At 42.3% G+C, this 19,176-nt stretch overlaps 1 protein-coding gene across 1 annotated transcript in view; it reads right to left on the bottom strand.

The window, feature by feature from the left end:
* DNAH9 (dynein axonemal heavy chain 9) overlaps nt 1-19,176 on the bottom strand; it is a 1,128,006-nt gene that overhangs the window by 487,346 nt on the left and 621,484 nt on the right. The window contains exon 47 of the mRNA XM_029600235.1: nt 2,842-3,003. Within this exon, the coding sequence (XP_029456095.1) occupies nt 2,842-3,003 (162 nt within the window). The remainder of the gene's footprint in view (nt 1-2,841; nt 3,004-19,176) is intronic.

The following is a 19,176-nucleotide window of genomic DNA, read 5'->3' as shown; positions in this document are numbered from 1 at the left end:
ATTTTAGTGTAAAGTCTGCAGGTACTTTTTACCACAGATTTTACACCAGTGTTTAAAGAGAATGTATGCTTGTACTTTCCCTTTGAAAATAATTCCACTAAAACTACCCGCACACATGTAACCTGATTATGTATGCCGATAATTTTGTATAAAAAATTACAGACATACTCTTGAAAATGCAAAAGGTAAAGTTTGCACATACTTTTACCTGCATATTCAGGAGGTGGAGGGCAATTTGGTTAAAGCCCATTTCCATGGGTAAAACAGTTTTATCCGTGGAAATAGCTTTGAAAATGACCGTCTTTATTTATTACTTTGGGATCATGTATACATTTGTCCTGCCAATAAAGATATCTATATCCAAATCTTCTCTGCTCTATGCCTGACTGACAGGGAAGAAGGGGCTGGATTAGAGTGCAGAGTGGATCTTCTTGTCCTCCCTCTCCTTTTCCCTGTATACTGCCTGGGTTGGGAGGGGCTTGAGCAAGGGCCGCTCTCTGCTGCTTGAGAACTAGACAATCAATTGTGTGTCTTTCTCTGTAGGCTGATGCACAGCAAAGCCCCCTGAGGCTGCCTCCAAAATTACTGCACTCTGAGCAATTGCCTAGTCTGCCTAATAGAAGAACCTGAGCTGAGTACCACTCAGAAAACACAGCTGAGAGAGGAGTGGGATGGGGAAATTGACTCAGGACTGTTGAGGGAGGAGCAATGGAAGAGCTGAGAAGAGAGAGTGTGTGTGTGTGTGATCTAGCACATCTGAAAGGAAAAGAAGCTGCAGTTATGTGGAGTCTTTCCTTGGCACTCAACCAGGAGCTGCAAACAGTTCTGAGAGGGGAGGGGAGGGAAGAGGTTTTGCATGAAGCTAAAAGCAAAGAAGAGGATAATGTGGAGGAGGAGCATAAAGAAGATGGGGGTGAAAGAAAGGGAAGGGAAGAAAGAGAAAAAGATGGTGGAGAAAGGAAGTATTATAGGATGGGAGAATAAATTCAAGAAGGAGGAAGGAGAAAATTGGGATTTACAACTCAGCACCTTCTACAAATGACAGCATTATTACCATGTAGGATCTAATCTTTCAAGCCTGCAGGTAGATGTGACCAATCAATTAAGATGAAGGAAACAGGAAGACAAGCCAATCAAAAATGGAGTGAAGGAATAGCCTCTTGATTAGTGCAGCAGACTAAGAATCAGGAAAGCCAGGTTTCAAATCCTGCTTCTCTACAGATGCTCCTTGTGACCTTGTGCAGTTATGTCAACTTCCACTGTCTCAGGTAAAACTGACAAGGGGAAAGCAATTCTGTTCCTGGAGTGCCACAAACAGGTCTGGTTTTCAGAACATCCAAACTGAAAATTCATGGTGTATTTGCATACAGTGAAGACATAACTCGTGCAGATGTATTATGGATATCCTGAAAATTAGATCTATTTTTAGCACTCCAGGACCTGTGTTGCCTACACCAACTTAGATTGTAAGCCCTCTTTGGCAAGAACCTACCAACTGTACCCAATTTTGTAAATCACCTTGAGCTTGGATTAGGAAAGGCTAGTAAATAACTCTAAAATCCAAATCCAAAAGTGCAAAAAAAGGCAGGTCAATGGCAAGTTTGCCTCAGTGTTGGAGCCTGATGATGTAAAGGTGAATTTTAAAAGAGACACACACACAAAAATTGGCAGATGCACGTGCATATAGCACATACGTGTATCCATTTGATTTTATAAACCTCGCACACATACACTCAAGTACTGGAGTGTGAATAAATTGGTGTGCTTAAAAAGGGACAGGGCCAACAGTTACACACATAACTTGCTATTTTATAATCAGTGCAATTGGTACGCCTATTTACCTGAGCCCATTCTCTTCTACCATTTATCAGGTGTAAGTAAAAGGAACACTCTTTATAGCCAATTACTAACTGGGTGAAATGTCTGGAAAATCTGGGGGGAGTGCAGGCTGAATAACCGGGGCAGGTCTAGATGACCTAGAGATAAACAGGGCAAGCTGGTGGATGAACTGGTTAAACCGGTCATCTCCTGCAAGCATGCATGTTATAAAATAACAGCACTCGCACGTGTAAAAGCTGACATTTCCTGAGGAAAATGCACTATTAGTAGATGCTCATTCAAGTGCTTAAAATTAGGCGCACACATGCACGCGAAAGAGGCGGATTTTATATAATGTGCACGCACATGCACAAATGATACAAAATGCTAGCGCATGTGAGTTCGCGCCCATACATGCATGTATATGGGTGCCCCGCACGCTTGTTATAAAGTTTTCCTCCCTATGCGTATCCAAAAATCCTGCCTGAAACTTCCTCTCCTTGTTCACTAGTTAGTATGAAAGTGAATTAAATGGACATTTTCAAGGATGGTAAAATACCATGAAAGTTCAGGTTCTTGAGCACTGAGATACATACCCTCCTGCTCATATTTCAGTGCCCTTCAATCTATGAATGAAACAGGACCTCAGAAATTACCAAAATTCATTTCCTCTAGATTTTATGCTCTGCGATGTGTGGCACATTTCACTGACATGTCATCAACACACAATGTCCAATGTTTTGATTCAATTTATTACTACTGTCCAAGTTTTTTTTTAAAAAAGCATCTGTGTACTTTTCATTTGAAAGAATCAAGGTTTTCATTCATTATTGAAACCCCTGCAGTGAGTGGGCAGCTGATGCTCTGTTGTCTGCATTTCTCCACTGCTGATTCCTTTAAGCACCAGAAGCAAGGCTGCAGGTTATTAGACAGCTGGTGCACAGTTATTGCTAAAGGAAGAAATCAGCCTCAGAAACAAGACATTGGCACCAGTGACAGAAGCTAACTTGACTGTACTCTCACCTCAATGCTTTCTGTCTCCTGTAGGAAGCGCAGGCTGACAGACTCTAGCGCCTCCTGTGGCCATTCATGGAACCAGTCTATAGCCGTACAATTCACTACTGCAGGGAACTTCCTGCTCCGGACTCGCAGCTTATTCCCAACAGGTGAAAAACAGAGCGCCACCTATAGAATAAAAGAGGCATCATAAGCAGATGGTGACAGAAAAGTGTTTTAAAACAAAATAAATTGTACTTTCAAATATTTAAATACATGCTTATTTATTTATTTAGATTTTTCAGCACTTCAAAGTGTTTATCAAAATGGATTACAATCAGTTACTATCCCCACAGAGTTTACAATCTAATTTTGTAACATGTAATATGGTTGCCTTGTTAGTCCACTTGAATGTACAGAAATAAAGGTCAGCAGAAAAAAATATATAAGGTGATTCCTTTTACAAACCACAAGAAACAGTAAGACAGCATCGCCATAGGGGAACACATTTTAGAACCATACCACTGCATCAAAGGCCTTATAATCAGATTACTAAAAGAGAAATTCAGAACTCTCTAGGAATATAAACCATTTGTTCAAACATTTCCAAACTAGCATGTAGGAGGGCAATTTTCAAACTATATGATTGGGACAACGATCATAGATATGTTTTTCCCCCATTAATATTTTACTGATTTTCATTATAAAGTTACAAGCTTACTTCAGAAGGAATTACCAAAGAAAGGAAACTAGGAATACAAACTAAGCAAATTATAATTATTTAAACTATAATGTAAGGGGGAGACGAGTTAAACTAAGACAGCCATAAGAAATAATACAAAGCAAAAAGCTGATACTGACACGAATACATAAAACATTATACAATGAATAAATTGAATGGTTTAATGCTGCATTACATTCCCACACACCACAGAGAAACTTGCGTTCAGCAAACAAAGGATTACTATCAATACCTTCTCTGAAATTGGCCCACCTAAACACACTTAGAGAACGCACACTTTCCCTAGCAGGGCCAAATCTATGGAATTCCATACCAATAAATTTGAGAGCAGAGGCAAATCCTCAGAATTTTAAAAAGAAATTAAAGACATGGCTATTTCAGCAAGCTTTCCCCAATTGAATAATGCTCCTCTTTTGCCTTGTTTTAGTATTTTATTGAGTATTTTATGAATATAATTTTTTATATTTTAGTTTATTTATTATGTATTTCCTATTTAAATTTCTTACTGATGTATTTTATTTTCTTGTTAATTGTATTTGTTTTTTCTGTAAACCGACATGATGTATTTTCAAATATCAGTATATAAAACTAAATAAATAAATACATTTGCTATTGTCTGGACTCATCAGGAGCATACAAATTCTGATCAGGGAGTACTACTAATAGGAGAAATCTTCCGAGAAACAAAGATAGAGACCTGACAGGATTTAAAAAGATATAACATAACCCACAAAGCTTAACAACATATTTACAGGGGTAATGCAATACAAATTTATTTCCCATTTGATTCAACTGAGGTCTAAATAACAGAAATTGCTTCTTCCTTTTCTGAGTAGAATGAGCCAGATCTGGAAACATAATTTTTCCTCCCTTTAAATAAAACACCATGACTTTTAAAAAATATATATCTAAGAAGTAACTCTCAATTAGCATATAAAGCTAGCTTAACCAAATAAAGTTGCAGGAGAAGTAGAAAGATCATAATCTAATTTTTCCAAAATTTAAGAGACATTAATAGAATCTACTGAGGAAAACACTTGCTCCCAAGATTCAGTCCTTTTTCTCTGGGGCAAATAATACATTTTAGAAATCAGAGGGAATGTTCAATAGGGACCTAAAGAGTTCCAACAATATAATCTTTCTTTTAAACTTTATATTTAATAATTTTAAAAGCTAAAGGCTTATACATAGAAACACACATGGGAATCAATAAATCAAAATATCACATTTATTTGAAAGTTTTATATACCATCATTCCAGTAAAGATCACAACGGTTCACAATAAACATACATTCATAGATAAAGGATCCTAGATTACTTGAAAAGACATTCATCATTTAGGGATGCACATTCATAAGTCAAATTCAGTACATTCATAAAACATGTCAGTACTTGAAAGGACAAGAGTACAAAAGTCAATGTAATACATTTATAATCCAGGTCAATACTAGAAAGATTGATAGTGCAAAATGTGGAGGGTAAAATGAATAGATCATTATGTAGGGTAAGCACGAGTAATTGTTCAACACTATGTTGAAATGATTTGTTAGAGAATTTGTATTAAAGCATTATTTAGTTTTGTGTCGTTTATAGACCCTTTTCTTCTTATAGAAGTTAGATTAGGTTGTATGTGTTTTTGAAGAGCCATGATTTTAGCTCCTTTTTAATTTTCTTTTTGTCAGGAATCAATCGTAGACTTCCGGGCAGGGAGTTAAGAGCATAAGAACATAAGAAATTGCCATGCTGGGTCAGACCAAGGGTCCATCAAGCCAAGCATCCTGTTTCCAACAGAGGCCAAACCAGGCCACAAGAACCTGGCAATTACTCAAACACGAAGAAGATACCATGCTACTGATGCTACAGATTTGATCCAGAAATGGAAAAGGCACAATCCCTTACCTGTATCAGGTGTGAGCTTTGTATGTTGGGGACGGACAGTAATCCCTTATTTTGGGATCTTAATGATCACGTGGGAGTGCAGGGTTGCAGTGATATGCCTATCATATTGGTGTTACTTGAGTGAAAGATGTTAAAAATTAAAGTTAGTACTTTAAATTGGATTCAGTAGTGAACTGGTAACCAGTGTAAAGAGATCAGTGATCTAGAAATGTGATTGAATTTCTTGGATCCAAGTAAGAGTCTTGCTGAGGTATTTTACAATATTTGTAATGGTTTTAAGAGGTATGCAGGTAGATCTAGAAATAGAGAATTACAATAGTCTAGGTTCAAGAAAATTAAGGTTTGCAACACAGCCCGGAAATCTTTGAAGGTTAGTAGGGCTTCAGGCACTGTAGAATCCTTTGCATGCATGAAACAAACATTAAAACAGATTCCCATTACAATCTCATACAACTTTTGAGGAGAAGCAGAAAATCAAGGAGCCCTAAAGAAAACATATATAAGAAATGGCAAAGCAAGGAAAAAACTACATCATAATGAATTTGTAATCTAGGCCTGACTGGGAGTTCAAGAAGATATCAGTGATTTTTCTGAATTCAAAAAATACTTCAATTGCTTGTGAAAAAAGAAAATAAAACAATAATTATATTTTATAATACTTTTACAAGGCTAATAGAGAATAAAGGAAATACCCAAGACAATAGCGTCTTGCCTTAAAGCATGAAAACCCATACTTCTTTCTTGGGTTATTTTAGCTATATCAGGAAAAACCCTTACAGCTTGATCACAAAACATAGAATTCAAATTCTTAAAATATAGTCTCATTACTTTGCTAATATCTTGCTCAGTAACAAATCCTCCCCCCATCCATCCCGGACGATCAAGCCGCCAAAAAAGCCGCTGAACTAGCAACTTACTTCAAGAAAAAAATCACAGACCTTATAACACCGTTAAATGCCAACAAGGACTCACATTTGACCTCTCTCTACTCAGTACATTTCCAACAGAACACAACTCTGACCAAATTTGAACTTATTTCCTCCTTAGAGATCGAAACAGTCCTAAAAAAACTTAAACCCTCCTCACACCCCACTGATGCGATCCCTTCTAATTTACTTATAGCCATCCCTAAAACAGTTGCCAAACCTATCGCAGACATTATCAATTGTTCACTAATTCAAGGCTCTGTTGAAACTCGCAATCCTCAAACCACTCCTGAAAAAACCTAACCTTTCTCCAGATGACCCAGCCAACTTCCGACCTATTGCAAATCTCCCCTTCATCTCTAGAATCCTGGAAAAAATAGTAAACAGACAACTGACGGAATACCTTGACGACAACAAAATTCTAGCATCATCTCAATTTGGTTTTCGCAAAGAACGGAGCACTGAAACTCTCTTAATCTCTTTAACTGACACAATACTCCTGAATCTTGAAAAAAAACAAACCTGCTTACTCATACTCCTCGATCTATCAGCCGCATTCGACACAGTGAATCACTCCCTTCTCTTGGAATGTCTAGCAGACATTGGAATCAAAGACACCGCATTAAATTGGTTTAAGTCATTTCTACAAAACAGATTTTACAAAGTTAGAATCACCAACAATGAATCCCACCCCGTTGACTCCTCTATGGGAGTCCCTCAAGGCTCCTCATTATCTCCGACTCTTTTCAACATTTACATGTTACCGTTATGCCAGCTCCTATCCAAACTCAATCTTAAACATTTCATTTACGCAGACGACTTACAAATTTTTATTCCAATTAAAGAATCCCTTCAAAAAACACTAGAATTCTGGAACTCCTGCCTATCTTCCATTAACAAATTGCTCTCAAGCCTTAATCTAATTCTCAATTCCAATAAAACGGAAATACTCCTTATCTCTCAAGACGGTAACAACGCCAGGCCAAACGCAAACCAAATAAATCAACCATCCTTTGCTGCCCAAGTGAGAAACCTAGGAGTCATCATGGACGATCAACTAAACTTAAAGAGATTCGTCAATAACACTGCTAAGGAGGGATTTTTTAAATTACAAGTCCTTAAACGTCTCAGACCACTACTGCACTTCCAAGACTACCGATTAGTACTCCAAGCAATCATATTTTCTAAAATCGATTATTGCAATTCGTTGCTAATCGGCATTCCAGCTAACACCCTTAAACCCCTTCAAATGCTGCAGAACGCCGCAGCCAGGATACTGACTAAGACCAGCAGGAGAGATCATATCACCCCCATTTTGAGGGACCTACATTGGCTCCCAATAAAGTACAGAATCTTATACAAAACACTATCAATCATTCACAAAACCATACACAAGGGCATTCCTCTTGAACTCAACTCTCCACTTCAATTTCATCTACCAACTAGACCAACGAGAACAGCTTACAAAAACACTCTCCGAACAACACACGTCAAAACTTCGCTAAGCAAACGCGCATTGTCTTCAGCAGGTCCATCAATTTGGAACTCCCTACCTTCTTTTCTCCGGACAGAACATTGCCCAATCAACTTCAAAAAGAGACTAAAAACCTGGCTATTCGAACAAGAGTTCCAATCATGATAATAAGATACATCAACGCCTACTCACTAGCACATAGTCCTTCAAAAGACCCTCAAACCAAGCTTAAAATATAAAATATTACAATGAGATAATTTTCAGTTTCTCCATCCTCTATTATGTACTAAGTTATTTTACCCATGTAATTTTACCCATGTACTAAGTTATTTTACCCATGTAATCTGTTCCAAGTTTAATACCCTGTTCTATGTAACTTGCATTCCTCATGCTTGTCCTTTTCAGTTACAATGTAAACCGAGATGATATGCAAATTCTGCATGAATCCCGGTATATAAAAATGTTAAATAAATAAATAAATAAATAATTAATACATTGCTCTATAACCTCTGGACCAGAATTCTCCCCAAAATTTGTCAAATTAAAAAGTTCTGTGGCATGCTGAGAAATTTGTTTCTGCTGAAAAGCAGAATGAACTAACAAACAGAAAATATAACTTATTGATAGAAGGAATTTGGTTGGGCTCAATAGAAATATTTCTTTAAAGTAATATAAGGCATTTCATCCATCACGTTGTGAAAGTAACATATGAAGGTTCAAATGCCTATGCTGATTGTTACGAGTCATCTCATCGCCTGATGCCACTTCAATCAGCATGTGGCAGGAATGTAGCTCACACGCCAAGGCATCCAGACTCTGCCATGTTCCTGCTCCTCCCAGACTTTACTCTAGGCATGCACCTATAGAGGGCCCAGCATGGGAAACCTGAATCCAATGACATCACCTGCTCCTACTACTTAAGGCAGCCTTAGACTATCAGTGATGCCTCAGCAATGGGTCTTCTGCCTTTGCCGTGCATATTGCCTAGTATTCCTGGTTCCTGTGTCCTGCATTCCCGTTTCTTCATCCAGCCTGGTCTTCCAGCCTTGCCTCGTCCAGCCTTCCTTGTTAGTCAATCTTGTCCATTGTTCTCTGTGTGTCTTCGTCCATCCTTGCTCTGACTCTCTGGTTCTTGACCTCTTGCTTGGACTTGAACACGATTAGCTGCCACCTGGACCCGACCTCTTGCTTGGTCCTGACTATTCTTCTTAGCCGCCCGCCCCAACCTTGGCCTCTCTCTGACTCCATTACTCTGCTACCTACCCTGATCCTGGTGTACTTTTGGACTCTAGTTCTCTTCACCTTCTTAGGGTCCTGCTTAAGACCTGCCGGCTGCCAGAACCCAAGAGCTCAACCTGTGGGGGGGGGAGGCAACTGGCACAGGTGAAGCTCCAGTCTGTCTTGCTACAGAGTGCATTTGCCAGCTACTGGCATAGTTCTCGTAGGTTCGCCTATGAGGCTGTGACAACTATGCCACAGCATAAAGGGCTCACACCCATGCTACCCTTTATTTATTTATTTAAAACATATTGGTTTTCAAAAGTATTTGCCACTTCCCTCACAGAACACATTTAATCCTTCCACTTCTCAATGCTTAGACATTACCATAATTTACCCATTCTTTGTATTCCTTCCTCTTTGATTTCTATTTTAATCCTTAATTTTAACTTAGTCTAGTTATAATTTTATGTATGTAATTTTTCTTTTCCTTTTTTTTTCTTTTTGCTCGTTATTTTATTGTAAACCGCTTTGTTCAATACTTTTATTGTAAAAACGATATATAAATAATTTTAAATAAATAAATAAATAAAACATTCTTATAGCATGCTTATAGTAAACAGGTCATGATAAGCGGGTTACAATAAACATTAAAAATCATGCAAAAACAAATAAGGCAGCAGACAAAACAACTGATACATACATCGGCATTTCAAATAAATAAAACATAATGGGCTAGATTTTAAAAGCCCTGCGCGCGTAAATCCTCCTGGATTTACGCGCGCAGGGCACTCATGCACCGGCGCGCCTATTTTGCATAGGCCGCCGTCACGTGCAAACCCCCGGGACACGTGTAAGTGCCAGGGCTTCGTAAAAGGGGTGGGAGGGGACGTGGTGACGGTTCGGGGGCGGGCCGGGAGGGCGGTCCCGGCCTGTGCCGGGGGATGCGAGGCGGCGCGCGCAAGTTACGCCTGCTTCAAGCAGGCGTAACTTGCCCAACAAAGGTGGGGGGGGGGATTTAGGTAGGGCCAGGGGGTGGGTTAGGTAGGGGAAGGGAGGGGAAGGGAGGGGAAGGTGGGGGGACGCAGAAGGAAAGTTCCCTCCGAGGCCGCTCTGATTTCAGAGCGGCCTCGGAGGGAACTTTCCTGCGGAATTTTGCAACAGTTGTAAAGCATGAATCAGTTTTAAAAACGCCAACATAAAGGGAGTTATAGTAATTGATTGTGGTTAGGTCAAATGTCAGTATAATTGTGTGAAAATCTGATCAATTTATCAAAAATTGTAAATGTTGGAGTAATTTTAATTTAAAATAACCAGTGGACAAAACAGATTTTAGCTGATAATTATACCCTAGGCCAGAATCAAAATGGAAGCCTAACAGATAATAAATCTCTTGGTTGTGATCTTCTAGAGATCCAAAGAACTTCCGTTTTGGCTGTATTTCAAATCAAGGCATTAATTATCATTCATTCACCACTGATAAACAAGAAGGAAATTTGAAATAAAACAGTTTGAATGTCACTAGAAACAGGAAAATACAACTGAACATCATCTGCATATACCTTAAATTGCGCATTGAACAAATCTAATAAAATACATAGTGGTTGAAAATATTTTTAAAAAACTACAAATAAAATAAATCCTTGACAAACTCCTACCTTAGGAGAGTACCAATTAGAATAGGATGTTCCAATCTTAATTTGCTGAAGAACCTTTTCAATAATATCTAATGTACTCAGTCTAGATAAAATCATGTGATTGACCAAATCAAAAGTAGAGGTAATATTTAGAAAAAAGGAAAATTGGTTCTTACCTGCTAATTTTCGTACCTGTAGTACCATGGATCAGTCCAGACTGCTGGGTTTTGCCTCCCTTCCAGCAGATGGAGACAGAGAAAAACTTGAAGAGCACCCTCTCAAACTGGTGTGCCAATTGCATCTCTTCAGTATGAAAATTACCAAAGCAGAACATAATAAACATTGTAGATCAAGCAAAGGACAAGAAGGAAACCAACCAGAATAATATGAACTTGTGAAAAAAATGGAACTCAGGATAAGGAGAAACATGTAGCCTTCTTCCAGCTAAGGAAAAAACAGAGCGAACTCTCAAGAAAAAACTGAGTGACAACCCCCTCAATGGGAGGGCATTTGAACTGATCCATGGTACTACAGGAATGAAAATTAGCAGGTAAGAAACAATTTTCCTTTTCCTGTATGTACCCGGATCAGTCCAGACTGCTGGGATGTACCAAAGCCCCCTACTTAGGGTGGGACCTTGAGAGTCCCGCTTGAATGATACTGCTTCCGAAACAGCTGACATCTGGTGCCTCGACATCTAAACGGTAGTGTCGAGCAAAAGTGTGTAGAGACTTCCAGGTCACCACCCTGCTAATTTCTTTTGGCGAGACCAGTTGGGTTTTCGCCCAGGAAGCTACCTGAGAACGAGTCGAATGCACTTTTAATCCATCAGGTACAGGCTGGCCGCTACCAATATAAGCAGAAGCAATGGCCTCTTTCAATCAACAGGCTATGGTCTCCTTAGATGCTTTGTGACCATTCTTAGTGCCGCTCCACAAGACATACAAATGATCTGAAACTCTGAAGGAATTCGTGACTTCAAGATACTGTAACAGAACCCTTCTGACATCCAGATGCCTCAACTCCCTAGCGTGAGGCACATCCGGCTGGAGATTAGGAAAAGCCGGATGTTCCACAGATTGATTCAGATGAAATGCCAATACAACCTTGGGCAAAAAGGAGGGAACCATTCTAAGGGAGACTCCAGAGTTGGAAATGCGCAAGAAGGGCTCCCAGCAAGAAAGAGCTTGGAGCTCAGATACCCTCCTTGTTGAACAGATCACCACCAAAAACACCGCTTTTAGAGAGAGATCGTTCAAGGTGGCCTTCTTAAAGGGGTTCAAAAGGAGCTTCACATAAGACCCTCAGCACCAAATTAAGGCTCCAGGAAGGACAGACGGCTGATTGGGGGATTCAAATGCTTCGTCCCCCTGAGGAAGTACACCACATCCGGGTGCGCCAAAAGAGCTGTACCATGAACCTTGTCCCTGAGGCAGCCCAAGGCTGCCACCTGTACCCAGAGGGAATTAAAGGACAACCTTTTGCCTAAGCCTTTCTGCAAGAATGGCAGGATCTGTGTCACCCAGGCCCAATGAAAGAGAACCCCCTGCTCATGACACCAAGATTTGAAAACCTTCCACACCCTAATATAGGTCAGAAAAGTGGAAGGCTTCCAAGCCCGAAGTTAAGTAGTAATCACATCCTCCGGATAACCTTTCTTCATTAACTGCCGCCTTTCAAAAGCCAGTCCACTAGACAAAAGTGATCTGCCTGGTTGAAGTATATACAGCCTTGACAAAGTAGATTTGGGAGATGGCTTAGCCACAAGGGGCCATCCACCGTGAGATTGACTAGGTCCGCGACTCAGGGCCGCTGGGACCACTCCGGGCTACCAAGATGACCGTCCCAAGATAAACGTCTATCCTCTGTAATATCTTACCTATTGAAAGCCACAGAGGGAAGACATAAAGGAGCACATCGGTCGGCCACGGGAGCACCAGCGCATCGACCCCTTCCACTCCATGTTTGCCATCAAGTCCAGGTGGGAGGACTCCCATTTGCGAGAGACAAGAGACATTGCTTTGTCTGAAAGTTCCCACTCTCCAGAGTCTAGCTGCTGTCGACTCAGGAAATCCGCTTGCACGTTGTACATTCTTGCAATGTGCGAAGCTGCCAGCAAGGTGAGATGCTGCTCCACCCAGACCATGAGCTGATCCGCTTCTACAGCTATCGGATGACTCTTGGTACCCTCTTGATGGTTGATGTAAGCCACAGTTGTTGCATTGTTGGACAAAATTTGCAGCGCCCGTTTGCGTAGCAGAGGCAGGAAGTTCTGTAGCACCAGACGTACCACCTTTATTTCCAGGTGACTGATGGACCAGGTCGCTTCCTCTGGCGACCACTGGCCCTGAACCACTTGTGACTGGCACACTGCTCCCCAACCAAAGAGGCTGGCATCCATGGTCACTATCACCCACTGTGGCACCTCGAGGTACACTCCGCATTTCAAGTGATCCAGGATAAACAACTACTCAAAACTGGACCTGTCGGACTCAGAGTGGTAAGGGAACCTGAAATTCTTCTGACATCATATCCCAATGGGAAAGTAACACTCTGCAACGGCCTCATATGAGCAAACACCCATGGGACCAACTCCAGAGTGGACGCCATGGAACTGAGGACCTGCAGGTAGTCCCAGACCTTAGGAAGAGGAACCAACAATAGGTGACTAACTTGCTACATCAATTTGCTGCTCTATTCCTCCTGAAGGAACTCCTTTCCCACTTGGGTGTCGAACCTGGCCCCTAAGAAGACCAGTACTTTAGTCGGATGGTGGTGACTCTTGCCCTGATTGATGAGCCAACTGAGGGATTTCAGAAGGCGCACAAGTCGGACGACCGACAGCTCATAGAGGACTCTCAACTTTGCCTGAATGAGGCAGTTGTCCAGGTATGGGTGAACCAGCACACCCTCGTCTTCTGAGAGCTGCCGCCACGCCACCACCATCACCTTGGTGAAAGTGCTGGGAGCCATAGCGAGACCAAACGGGAGGGCACAGAACTGGAAATGTGTTCCAAGTATCATGAAGCACAGAACCCTCTGATGATCCTTGCGAATCAGGATGTGCAAGTACACTTCCATTAGATCCAGGGAAGCCAAGAACTCTCCGCTGCAAACCGCCGCAATGACCAAATGTAGGGTCTGAATCTGGAAGTGCAGCACTTTGAGGGCCTTGTTCACCTTTTTCAGGTCCAAGATTGGACAAAAGATGCCTTCCTTTTCGGGACCACAAAATAGATGGAATAATGTCCCATCTTCCACTCCATTCGGGGACAGAATGATGGACCCTAGGCACTGCAGGAGGTGAAGGGTCTGACGAACAATCATTGCCTTCAGTTGGGAGCTGCAAGGCAAGACCATAAACAGGCCTGGAAGAGGCCGAGAAAATTCTAACGTGTAGCCATGTTCTATATTTAGGATCCACTGCTCGGAGGTTTTCTTGGCCCACACCTCGAGAAAAAGGGATAGCCGACCACCTATCGTGGAACCGAGGGATGGGCCATCCGAATCTCATTGAGAGGACTTGGAACCCAGTGTTGCATGACCAACCTCATCTCGAGAAGGCCTACGGTCCCGAAAGGAATGAGACCAAGATTGGGATCTCCCTGTCTGCCTCTGACTCGAAGCCAGAGCTCTGCCGGTAGTGTCTCTGCCCCAAAAATGGGAGTGGGTTGGAAGAAAGCCTTTAGATGATTTAGGTTTATCCTTCGGAAGCTTGTGCACCTTGTTGTTACCCAGAGACTTAATGACCTGCTCCAAGTCCTTGCCAAAGAGGAATTTGCCCTTGAAAGGGAGAGCGCTCAACTGGGCCTTATAGGAAACATCAGCTGACAAGTTGCATAACCATAAAAGCCTCCTTGCTGCCACGGTGGACACCATCGTCTTGGAGGAAGTACGCAGAAGATCATATAAGGCGTCAGCCCCATATGCCACCGCCGCTTCCAAGTGCTCCGCCTGCGCTGATTCCAGGGGTGGAAGTCTTGGGTGCTCAGCAACTGCTGGACCCAGCAGAGCCCCGCTTGGAGCATGAAGCTACTACAGACAGCTGCCCGGATGCCAAGCACCGAAACTTCAAATATCCACTGCAGATGGACCTGGAGTTTCCTATCCTGGAGATCCTTCAGGTCCACTGTTTAGCAATTGTTTTATAATGTCTAGGTACATGTTAGCTAGGTTTAATGTTTTCTCTAATGTGTCCTCGATTGGTAGAATTAGTTGAATATCATCTGCATAAATGTAATGTATGATTCCTAGTCCTGCTAGTAGATGGCATAAGGGCAGCATGTATATGTTAAAGAGTGTTGCGGACAGGGCTGATCCCTGCGGTACTCCTGTTTTGAGATTGACTTTTTCTGATAATACGTTGTTGATCTGAACTTGAAAGAACCTATTATTTAGTATGAACTGAACCAATTTATTGTTTTGCTGTGTAATCCGATTTCTTCTAGTCTTTTTAGTAGTATTTTATGGTTTACGGTGTCGAAGGCTGCTGCTAAGTCTAGCATTATTAGAATGTAATGTTTACCGCTATCAAAACCTCTTAGAATGTTATCTGTTAGCAAGAGAAGTAGTGTCTCAGTGCTGTAGTGCTTTCAAAATCCATGTTGAGATGGATATAGTATGTTATTATCATCTAGGTGTTCAGCTAGTTGTTTCTGTACTGTTTTTTCTATTAGTTTAGCTATTAAGGGAAGATTTGAGACTGGGTGGTAGTTGTTCAGGATCAGGGGGTCACTGTTTTTTTTTCTTTATGATTGGTTTTATAATTGCTCCTTTCAGTATATCTGGCATAGTTCCTTCTTCTAGGGATAGGTTTATGATCTTAGCTAATGTAGGGGAGACTGTGTTTGCTGGGTTTTTTAAAGTTCAAATGTTGGTATTGAGTCGATTTTATGTGGAGCCAGGTTTAGGGTTTTTAGCATGTATTCCACTTCCATCTCGGATATCTCAATAAATGACTACCATTGGTTAACGTCTCTTTTTTGCATTTTAATTTCTTGATTGGTAGTGTTTGGAAGTTTGTTTCTCAAGTTAGTAATTTTGTCACTGAAGAATTTGGCAATTTCGTTACATTTTGATTCTGGTAGATTTTGTGGTGATTCTTGTCATTGGTGAGATCTGATACTATTGAGAATAAGGTTCTTGGATTGTTAGCAAACTTTTCTATTTTATTGCTGTAGTATTCTTTCTTAACATTAAGGATTAGTTGTTTGTAAAAAGCTAGATGTTTTCTGTATTTAGGGTTTCGGTTGTTTTGTGTTTTCTCCATCTTTTTTCAATTGACCTGAGGGTCCTTTTTGCAACTTTTACTTTTTCGTTATGCCAGGGATTATTTTGTATTGCTTCTTTCTTTCGTATTGAATTGATGGCGTTTATTTCATCAGCTATTTTTTTGGTTGAGTCTAGCCATGTTTCTGTAGCAGAACTGCAGTTGTTGTAGTCAATATCTGTTAGTTTTTCCTCTAGCTTGTCGTTTAGTTTTTAAATATTAAAAGGTGGTCGATATTTAAACTCTATGGGTTTATAATTTTGTTTGATTTGAGGTTTAAGGAATTTTACGTTGGAATGAATAAGGAAGTGGTCTGACCAGGGAATTTGCATGTAATCAGTTTTAAAGTGTTCTAAACAGTTGTGATTGATGAAGGTGAGATCCAGGGAGTGTCCAGCTTTGTGTGTTGATTTCTCTGTTATTAGTGAGAAACCTAATGCTGTCATAGCGTCTATTAGTGTCTGGCATGCCATTTGATAAAGGGTGGATGTCCATGTGAAGATTAAAATCTCCTAGCACTATGGTAGGTTTAGAGATGTTTGTGTGTTGTAAGGAACTCAATTACTGGTAAGATATTTAATTCTAGGAGGCTTGGTGGGCAATAGATAAGGCACATTTAGCAGGGAACATTTAGCAGGGAAAAGGTTGAGAGTGTTTAAAACCTCTAATGGAGTTCCCCAGGGATCGGCCCTGTCAACCCCACTTTTCAATATATACATTATACCTATTTGTCAAGTGTTTGCAGAACTGGATTTCGCATACCATATATTAGGGGTGTGCATTCGTATTGAACATAAATGTAAAACGCTACTTTTTTTTTTTTTTTTTTTTTACTTAAAAAAGTGATAAGACATAAACGATCGGATTTCCAACTTATTCAACATAGCCATGTTGAATAAGTTGGAAATCGCGATTGTTGATCCAAAATAAAAATTTAAACCCCTCACCTTCCTTAATCCCCCCCCAAAGACTTACCACAACTCCCTGGTGATCCAGCGAGGAGTGAGGACGCCATTTCAGAAAGCCTTTCCGAGGAGCACGTGACGTCGGCGCCATGTCGGAGTGACGCAGCGTCACGTGATTCCCCGCGGGTTCGCGCCGGAACGCTCGTTCGGCCCAAAAGGAACTTTTGGCCAGCTTGGGGGGGTCAGGAGGCCCCCCCAAGCTGGCCAAAAGTTCCTTTTGGGCCGAACGAGGGTGCCGGAGGGAACTCGCAGGGAATCACATGACGCCGACGTCACGTGCTCCTTGCAAAGTTGGTCAGAAATGGCGTCCTGACCCCGCTGGACCACCAGGGAGTTGTGGTAAGTCTTGGGGGGGGGGGGGATTAAGGAGGGTGAGGGGTTTAAATTTTTATTTGCACATATGGACATATACTCAACTCATTGAATTCTGTTTATGTCCATATTGACCGCAAATGGGACCCCCTTTGGACATATGGACATATGAACTTAAACTTTTGCTCTGCACATCCCTATATATATGTGGATGACTGTTGCGTCCGGTCTCAGATGGCTTCGACCTCTGTGCCTCACCTTTCTTTCTGCTCTCCCCGCTAGCCTTGGGAAGATGGCTACTGCTGCATCTGGTTGCCGCTCTCTCCGGCATCCCCGGAATGACTATGGCAATGCTATCTGCCATGTTTCTCCTGAGGGCCTCCTAGGGTGTGCGTGCACCACCCACGTCTTTATCCATGTCATGGCGGGAACCTTGGGGTGTCCCCCTCGAGTGATGTCATGCCATCCAGATATTTAGCCTGCCCTTCTTTTGCTAACAATTCGAATTAGCAAGGATTGGATTTACCTCCGGTCTGAGCTACTCTGCCGCTTCTGTGCTATGCCTGGAAGCTCTCTCTGCCCTTGGGGGTATTTCATCTAACCTGGGTACCTGCTCCTCGAGGGCCCTTTGCTTTCTTTCAGGTGCCTATCTGGTATACCAGGTACTCGCTCCTCGATGGCCTACTCTCCCTGCCATTGGTGCCTGTAATCCAACTACTTCTGCCTGCTGGGATCTACATCTATACAGCTACCAACTTACGGGCCGATACAGTAAGGAGCGGTAGGAAGAGCTGTGTTAGTCCTGGGCGCACCCGCGTTTGCCGCATGCACAGTCCTGCTCACCTATCGCTCGATACTGTATTTAAATAGCTTGCAAATGCAAGCCGCGTCCAAGAAGCATCTGTGAAGCGTTAGGCCCGCGCAACCCATTTTACTGTATAGGCGCTTAATACAGCGCCTATACAGTATCCTGGGTGCGCTGGTACCTGTCATTTCAAATGTCATTTCAAATGACATTTGAAATGACAGGCACCAGGAAGTGGATCCCAACTTTAACCCATGAAAACCTAAAAACCTAAAATCCCCTCCTCCTGAAGCGGCTCGACATGTACCAACTTACCTTTTGTTGCTTTTCAGCCCTTTCAGCCTTCTCTGCCGTCCTCCGGAGGGGGCAGCCGGTGGCGAAAGCGGCTTCCATTGGTCCCCCGTGCAGGTCCCGGTTCTCCTGGCTCTCGATGATGTTCCAGCAGGTACTCCGCGGCGCGGTTCGGGCTCTCGGCTCCAATGGCTAGAGCCAGCAAAGCACATGACATAATGGCGCGAGCGAAGCGAAGTGTACTTTCATTGGCTTGAGCGCCCGTCAATTTGGGCGCTCAAGCCAATGAAAGCACATGGACGGGCGGGCGTGACGCACGCCATGACGTCACGCACGCCTGTCCATGTGCTTTCATTGGCTTGAGCACCCATCAATTTGGGCGCTCAAGCCAATGAAAGTACGCTTCACTTTGCTCACGCCGTTATGTCAGGCGCTTCGCTGGCTCTAGCCATTCGAGCCGAGAGCCCGAACCGCGCCGTGGAGTACCTGCTGAAACATCATCGAGAGCCAGGAGAACCGGGACCTGCACGGGGGACCAATGGAAGCCGCTTTCGCCGCCGGCTGCCCCCTCCGGAGGACGGCGGAGATGAGGCTGAAAGGGCTGAAAAAGCAACAAAAGTTAAGTTGGTACATGTTGAGTCCCTTTGGGAGGAGGGGATTTTAGGTTTTTAGGTTTCCTTTTGGGGGAAAGTTTGCCGTCTACCCTTACCCCTGCCTCTAACGCAGGAGTAGGGGTAGGCGGTAAATTAGCAGGTTAAACGCGCGGCAAAACTGCAGGTTAAAAAAGCGATAGTCAGGGCGCGCATTACTATATGGGAGGGAAT

The sequence above is a fragment of the Rhinatrema bivittatum genome, chromosome 4 (assembly GCF_901001135.1).
Source record: "Rhinatrema bivittatum chromosome 4, aRhiBiv1.1, whole genome shotgun sequence".
Classification (NCBI taxonomy): domain Eukaryota; kingdom Metazoa; phylum Chordata; class Amphibia; order Gymnophiona; family Rhinatrematidae; genus Rhinatrema; species Rhinatrema bivittatum.
The sequence above is the reverse complement of the archived record's forward strand: the minus strand, read 5'-3'. Positions and strand labels throughout refer to the sequence as shown.